This window comes from Zea mays, chromosome 3, assembly GCF_902167145.1.
Source record: "Zea mays cultivar B73 chromosome 3, Zm-B73-REFERENCE-NAM-5.0, whole genome shotgun sequence".
Lineage (NCBI taxonomy): Eukaryota > Viridiplantae > Streptophyta > Magnoliopsida > Poales > Poaceae > Zea > Zea mays.
In genome coordinates, this window is record NC_050098.1 from 211311898 (window position 1) to 211320394 (window position 8497).

General features: G+C 41.5%; 1 protein-coding gene across 1 annotated transcript; it reads left to right on the plus strand.

The window, feature by feature from the left end:
• The first annotated feature begins 254 nt into the window (after positions 1-254).
• On the plus strand, positions 255-8154 carry LOC109945205 (osteocalcin 2-like). The gene is made up of 3 exons (XM_035966597.1): positions 255-371; positions 7653-7863; positions 7952-8154. Exons 1-3 carry the CDS (start codon positions 255-257, stop codon positions 8152-8154), a joined length of 531 nt encoding a protein of 176 aa, XP_035822490.1.
• The last annotated feature ends 343 nt before the right edge of the window (positions 8155-8497 follow it).

The following is an 8497-nucleotide window of genomic DNA, read 5'->3' on the forward strand; positions in this document are numbered from 1 at the left end:
TCTGTGGACAAAACTCCTTTCTTCTCAAGCATGGCAGCTATACCCAATTAGTGCAGATATATGTGGATGATATTATTTTTGGTGGCTCTTCTCATGCTCTTGTTTCCAAGTTTTCAGATCTTATGAGCAGGGAATTTGAGATGAGCATGATGGGTGAGTTGAACTTCTTCCTTGGGCTGTAAATCAAGCAAACCCAAGACGGGACCTTTGTGCATCAAGGCAAGTATACAAAAGATGTCCTAAAGAAGTTCGACATGGGTGAGGCCAAGCCTCTTTTGACGCCCATGTCAACCACGACAAAACTTGATGCTGATGAGGACAGCGAGCCCATGGACCAGAAGGAGTACATGAGCATGATTGGCTCCCTCCATGTACTTAACTACGACGAGGCTAGATATACACTTAGTAGTGTGTCTTTGCGCTCGTTTCCAAGCATCCCACGCACTTCTCACAGATAGGTTGTGAAATGGATTATGAGGTAGATGTGCTTCACTCCTGAGTTTGGTTTATGGTTCTCTTCTTCTTTTGTTATGTCTTTGTGTGGTTATTCTGATGCTGATTTTGCGGAATGTTGCTTGGAGCGCAAGTCTACTTCTGGGACTTGCCAGTTTTTGGGGACCTCGTTAGTTTCCTGGTCTTCGCGCAAACAGTTTAGCGTTGTTTGGTCTACCACAAAGGCTATGTCGCGTTGCTAGTTGTTGCTCACAGTTGTTATGGATGATGGCTACTTTACGAGATTTCAGCTTGGATTTTCATCATGTGCCTTTGCTTTGCGATGGCACGAGTGCCATATGTGTTGCCAATAATCCTGTGCTGCATTCGAAGATCAAGCACATTGATGTTAGCTTTCACACTCTTCATGACCATTCTGAGAAAGGCGATAAGAATTTGTGCCACATTGATACCCATCGACAGCTGACTGACATTTTCACCAAACCCCTTGATCAGTCTACTTTTGCACATTTGCGAGGGGAATTGGGTGTTTGCTTCCCTTTTTGACTTAGGGCCCCTTTTGGGTTTTCTTTATTTCTTCTACCTTCTCATGTAGAGTTTAGTTTTTTTATTTCTTGTATAACTGCTAGAATGTGATCATGCTCTTAGTACTATGTTCTATTTGTACATGATGATGCTATGGCAATCTTAGGCTCTTTTTGCTCATGTTGATACAATTTTGTTGAGCTAAGCTTGTTTTCATAATTATGAACTTGACTATTACTTGCTGAATCCAAAACATGTTCACCATTTGAGATTGACACCTAGCATGTGTATGATGTGTTCGAAATCCTTTGTGATGTCACTATTATGCTAGGTGGCTATATCTCATGCTATGAGTCATTCACTATCTTGAATCACAAATTATGTGCTTAAAATCAAAATCAAGATAAGTGAAAAATTTATAAAGATCGAGATGGGTTTTCATTTGTCGCCACCTTTCTGTATCAAGACTGCTTCCATTTGCACTTTTGGATGAACGTGAGCAAGGTAGTGGATGATCGAAACCGATGTATTTAGCTTCTGATTGTTTTTCTGCATAGACTACACCCGGTTCAAAAGTTAGACAATAACAATGCTTACAATCTCTCGCACTCACATGTTTTTCAATGAAATTGTAATCCTCTGCAAAACACGATAAATCTTGAAAATTTCAACTGGTATCGATTCTAGATATGTTTCTAGCCTGATGAGTGACCACTGTTTGGGGTGGTTCACCTAGTTTACCTTGACTTGCACTTGATTGGTTTCCTGCTTACTATATGCCTAGTGTTGTCTTTAGTGGTGAACTTCTCTTTTGAACTGTTTAAAACTGAATAAAAATGCTTACACTTCACATATCTTGTGCATATGACCAGTCTGAACATTTGATAGCATGTGCATTTATTGCTGCACACATAGCACAACATCACTTAGAGCATTTTTACACTTTTACTAGTATACTCATGAAACTCCTGCATATTCTCCATTTTCTCCTCTCTTTTGCATTTATGCATTTTCTTACGTGGAGTTCTCTTATCAAGGGGAGTTTATGTTTCTACCCTCATTTGTGTTTGATGACTCCACTTGTCAACAAGGGGGAGAGACTTCAAGATTTTCGGCCTCCTAACAAGGGGAGATATTTTGTGCATTTCAGGCTTCTGTTGTTCCCATCATCAAAGGGGGAAATTCTTGCTTTGGGAGAATGCTTTGACGGCGAAGAGATTTGAGCCATTTGGAGCTTTTGCTAATTGTGTTGAACCATTTGCCTTTTTCTGGAGGAACTAGCTTTGATTTCAGCTTTTATGCTGATTTTGTGTTCTGATCTGGTTTTGTCTGCAGGCTAGTGGTGTTAAGCCCTACTTTTGCCTCTTCTTGAGGACTAGTTGTTTTCTTCTTGGTCGTGTTGAGCCGTTGCCCATTTATTTGGGGACCAAGTTTTGCTTGCTTTGGATGACCTTTCTGGCTTTTGGTTGTTCGAGTGATTTTCTCTTCTTCTTTCTACTTATATAAATTCATGAGGTGGTGTTGACAATGCACTCATCAAGGGGGAGATTGTAAACACAAGGTTTACATGTCCCTTGACGTTCGGGTTGATGATGAGTGATTGTCAATGGGTAGCGTCTCAAGTTGAGTCATGAACTAGCCGATGCATGAGATTATGTATGTGCAACCATGTCGGTCGGCTAGTGGCGTGCAGGTGTGGAGCATAGGGACGTGAAGGACGAGTGCTGGGTCTAGGTTGATGGACCGGAGCAGCCGAGTGACCGTCCATGGTGGCTGACACCTAGGACACGAACTCGCGCGAGGTCGTGGCAGAGCAGAACGTCTTGCCGGCACGGTCGAGGACTGGCGGCAAACGTGTCAAGGACATGTGGGACGCGCACGCGGTGCGATACTCATGACAGTTTGGTGGTTGAGCCTCAAAACCATGCTGCGCTACGGATGACGGGTTTTACTGAGTTGGGCCTCAAAACTCGGTGGCTGCGGTTCAAGAGGGAACCAATGACAGTACGTGGTGTCACATCGAAGGATGCGTTAAGATGAAGCAACTTTGTGTGGAGCGTGTGGTCGTCGGATCGGAAACCTAGGTTTTGGTCTATTTTGCCCATAGCGAAGTGGATAGACTCTATGTAAATAGGGGTAGTTTAGGAAATAGAAATAACCCTCTATAAATAGAGGGGAGGGCTGGTTATTTCAGCATCTCTTGGCTGCCATTTTGTTTAGAGCACTCTTTTTAGAACTCCTAGTTTTCCTCTATAAGTAGTCACCAGTTGAGCCGAGGGATGCACGGTGATTTTGTAACTGTCGACTGTGTTTGTGACCTGCAAGTTTAATCTGAGTAAGGGTCGTCGGTACGACCCACAACGTTTGATCATCTATCCATCTCAGTTTTTACTCTTGCAAAAATTTGGAGTTTTTGGTCTCTTGTTCTTCCCTTTCCCTCTTTTGTGATTGTGTGAAACACTTGGATTCTTGTGAAAGGATTTGGTTTGGAAGTTGATTGATGGTGAGTTGCACTTCTAAAACTAGTGCATACACTCAGTTCTTGCAGTTTTTGGTCATGGTTTAGGAAGAACTCAGTTTGAACTCGAAATAGAAAACTCCATCAAAACCCCATCGAAAATGGGATTTTCGATCCGCACTTTGCTTTCTGTGTTGCTGGAGTTGATTCTTCACCAATAGATAAATTTCTCTCTGCGCAAACTGTCTACAAAATTTGAAAAGATTCTGTGAAGTTTTGTTCGCGCTGCACTACCGCTCTCAAGCCCGGCACTGCTGGAAGAGTTTTGATCATTTTCTACTCAAACTTCACGGTTCACCTTTTCTTCCTTGTATATTGTTGCGTGCAAAATTTGAGAGCATTCTAAAAAAATTGTAGTCCAGCATTGTCGCTCGGTGTTTTCTTCGAACTTAGATCCAAATTTTTTACTAGACCTTAAGTGGGTTATTTAGAGTTTCTTCTGAAAGTTTGGATTCAAACAAGTCTTTTTGTTCCGATTGAGCTCTTATTCTTCTTTGGGATTTGGTAGGAGCTGTCAATCGATCTATGGTTGATCTGTTTTTTTGGAGTGTTTTTACAGTCTCTGAAGGTTGAATTGGGTCATGGAATCAAATCGCAGTGTTCTCGCAGGTCGAGAATTTGTAATGGCTCTTATTTACCGCATCTAGTTACCTCACCGGTTCTTCAGGATTCAAGTTAATTATTTACGCGTAGCATTTTAAAATATCCAAAAACAAATCATAAAAAACACACATACACGTAACATTCAAATCACAAATTGTCCGATTCATACAGCTAAAACGACCATCAATTGATAAGCAATAGGATTTCCGCCGTGCGTGCCTTCCTGTCCGGCAATATTGCGTCCTCCATCCAACATCAGGGCTACGAATACCACGCACGCACATATATGATTCGATTCCCCTGTGGCATCGCGTGGGAACCAAACAGATACCGTACAGTATGCGGTGACAGTCACTTGTACGAATCATTTTTCATAGTTTGGCTGGTTTAGGGCATCTCTCGAGGCCAGGGTCGTCGTTTCTTGCCTGAGGGAGAGGGACTGAGGTGAGGGCACAGTCGTTGATCTGACACCGTCGTCTTATCTAGAAGGTCGCGTAGCTGTCTGCGCTGGGTCGTTCGTGCAACTACGCGCGGCGCCTGGCACTATCGTGGTCGTTGGTAATGGTCTAATGGAAGTAGACGAATTGAACCCTTCTTAATAAAAGCTGGCCCGGAAACGAGCGCACGTCACAAGCCGCTGCTACAAGTAAATGAGTAATCAAGTAGTAGATGAGCGAAGAGCGCGCAACCACAGGAAGCATGATATTTGTGCGCCCGCGAGATCAAGGGGTGCCATCCGTCGATCTTGACGGCAGAAAGTCCGTTTCGTTTTAGTTGTCGTTGGATAGTGCAAAATTGAACTATCCAGCGACAACTAAAAAGAAAAAGAGAGAGTACTAAGAAAGACTAATCTTGCTTCTTTTGCTTAAAAAACTTTGTTTTAAATTCATTTGCTAAAAAGTCTAATTATAAGTTAATTATGTTTAATAAATCCATCTCTCCGTACAGTCTTCATTTGTACTATTAATTTTGTAACTATCATAATTGATATTCAAACATCACTAGAATTTAGTTATGGGAACCAAACACCCCAAAGTAGTAAAGCAGAGGGTTTTCCAGTTTTTGTTGAAAAAAAATGTATGGTTATACAATTCAAATTCAATACGGTCCATACTAGAACCAATTCAAATCCAAGACCACACATCCTTTCTCATTGAAATAAATGCCAAACCTTAATGGTGAGAGGGCGGTCGAAACTGGAAAAGGCCGAGGCCTGGCCATGGAAATGACAATTCTTTAAGTACTAGTAAACAGACAAAAAAATTATTGGAAATTTGTAAACCTCTCGAGTTTGCACCTTCCAGGGTTTGCCAATCTTTGAGGTCTCTGTCTGAACTAGGGAGAAGACCTCTAGCTATGCAAGTCGCTTAAAAGCCATTGCCAACATACTCTCTGGATCAGGTCCGTTTCCACTTTCCAGAGGAAAAACAAGGGTCCTCCAAGATTGGGAACCTGAATCCTTGCTTGGCCTAGTTGTTGATTGGGTAGCAGCAGGCCAGCAGCTCGCTGGTGCGTACTAGACCGACTTGGAGTGGGAGCCCAGAACTACTTGGATGAGGTGGGCCGTGGGCGGACACGTGAGGCGGCCCAGGGCCCGAGGTGCGCACGCCCGGGTACGCTCACAAGACCCGTTATTAAACAGAACTAGTGTATAACGCGCGCCCTGCGCACGATTTTTTATGGTCTTATTAGAATGTACATATAAAGAAGGAATAATATATATGAAGATTTGGTGTAACATAACATTGATTGTTTCCCTTTTATAAACACACTGAATTTATATAACTTTAGTATCAGTTTGAATTTTGATATCATTGAATATATATATATATATATATATATATATATATATATATATATATATATATATATATAATCTAACTTAATTGAAACTAATTGTTAATTGAAAATAAGTTAGGTTATATAATATGGATAGATTATAATCCTAAACAAACATTCTCTAACTATATATTCATGCACTATCTCAAGTTACAAAACACTAACATATGCTAATATATGTAGGACATATTTCGAGATTAATGGAAGCATTTGCACAAAAGTTATACAACGGGCAGTATTATGGCTGAAGGGCTATAGTCGGATTGATAAATCCTTTTAGCTGGTAGAATTGTTGATGTGCAGTGATCCTTGTTTAACCCTGTGAAATGGAATGTAAAGTTTTGTTAATGTGACCGATCATCTGGTAATAGAGTATGGACATGCGTTCTGTGATTAACTTGTGGACAGAAAGTTAATCATTTGGAAGTTCACCTTTTTGGAGGAGACTGAAGAGGAGGCACAACCTTTTTTTACTTTACAATGTGCTTAACCAGTGGGTCTGCTACGACGACGGTCATAACCAACAATGTGCAATTTGGACGTAGTAGTTTATATGCATCAACCATTTTTAGGTTTTTCGGCCACTATTCTAGTTGACCATCAGCTAAGCCTAAAGTGCATCTATACTCCCTTCACTGGCAGTTAGGGCCTGTATGCTTTATCGCCAGGCAAGATGGTTTTACTTTAATATGTAGGTCTAATATATAGCTAGATTTTCTTGACAGTGATAGCGCCGGTCATGATGACATTATACTGATGCGTTATAAGGGAGAGTGGACGGGGTCGGTCTCAGGCTCTGGCGTTCTTCGAGGGGGCGTGATGTCCTCATACTCATCCTCGTCGTCTTCGATGTCGTCGCCCCTGCCGCGCAGCCTCATCTTGCTGCGTGTGGGGGTGCAAGGGGCGAACGGGAGGGCGTTGAGGAGAAAGCAAGGGGCGAAGGGGAGGGCGGCTGTGATGGAGGCAGTGGCAGATCCAGGATTAATCTAAGAGGGGGCTACTAAATTAAGACTAACATAAAAAAAATTTAAACCAAACAAAAAATATAATTGATATTTAATATGACACAAGAAACAAGTTATAATTTAAACATTGAAGAAATATGTAGCCCAAAAATTCATGAGTCGATACAAATTCTAGAAATACAATAATCTTGCACATACCGTTCATGAAGATTTAATCATACGGTATTATTTACTTTATGTAGTCCAAATATATGCAGTGACGTAGACGAGATGATGCGATCAACCAATCAGACGGATAATATATAGCATGAAGATTGATAGTAATTTGAAATTCAGGTCGGATTGCCGCTTGAATATCGTCCTCGCTCGTTAGATCTGAGGTTCCTCGATTGCACCACAGTTTAATTTGTGCCTTTAAATAATGCTCCTGTGTATCATATGTTCGTCTATTTGCTTCTCAAGACAAATGTGTAGATATACCTTGGATAAAATCAAAAGATCCTTCTTTTGGCAAGGTGGAGGGCCGTACAAAAAGTAAATAATACCGTATGATTAAATGGACCAAGATATGTAAAAGTAAGAAGAAGAAAAAGAGGAGTAGGTATGTAGGATATCAGGAAGACGAACATGAGTCTCCTCTCGTTTGTAAATGGAGGTGGAAGTTGGAAAGAAGTAAGCCTTTTGTCAAGAAATTATAAAATCCGAATAACCGAGCGAGGGGATGGATCCATTTGTACTATGAAACACAGATAAGCAGGCTTGATGCCAGTGAAAACCAAGGCGATGCAACATCCACTACCTCAGATTCATCTGAGCATGGCATCAGTGAGGCTATCCATATTGAAACTAGATTGGAACATGGAAGTGCAACAACATCATCTGTTATTGGATCTGGTGATGACAGGGATAACTCATCTGATAGATCCTCTGCAGGAAAAAAATACGGTGACTCTATCTGGTGATGATAAGGGCAAGGAAACAGGTACAACCACTGAAGCGTCATATTCCAAAGAAGAGAAATCTGAGAACAACAGTGTCTCAACTGAAGCAGAGAACTCCCGAGGAGATTCTTCCAGTGGAGTGAATGGTTCTTCAGAAACGTCTACCAATGGTGGTGAGCAGGTGGATCCCAAGACTGAAACTAGCACATCCACCAGTAACGAGCACAATGAATCTCAAGGGGCTGATGGCAGTTCTGGATCAAATAACTGTAACGGCCCTGAACAAACCAGTAAAACTGAAAGGCAGTGATACCACTATCTAGACACGAACATTGTTTTAGTATAGAGATTTGCTTACTGGAGATTGAAGAGGGGCTAGTACTGCACCAAGAAAAACTGTTCACATTGTGGCTTATCGTGATTTTAGTTGATACTGCTGAAGTACAATTGTGCATATCGCAAGATCGATTGTCTGCTATGCTTATTGCTTATGCCATGATTTCTCGTCAAGTTGTATCAGAACGAGTCATTATAGCTGTACGGTTAATGATGCAGGCCCATAACACAGGAAAATCTGGAAGGGGCAAAGTTCTAGGAAAAAATGAGGAAAGGCACCGTACCCCAGCTTTCCTGCAGCAGTCCACAGGCACAGG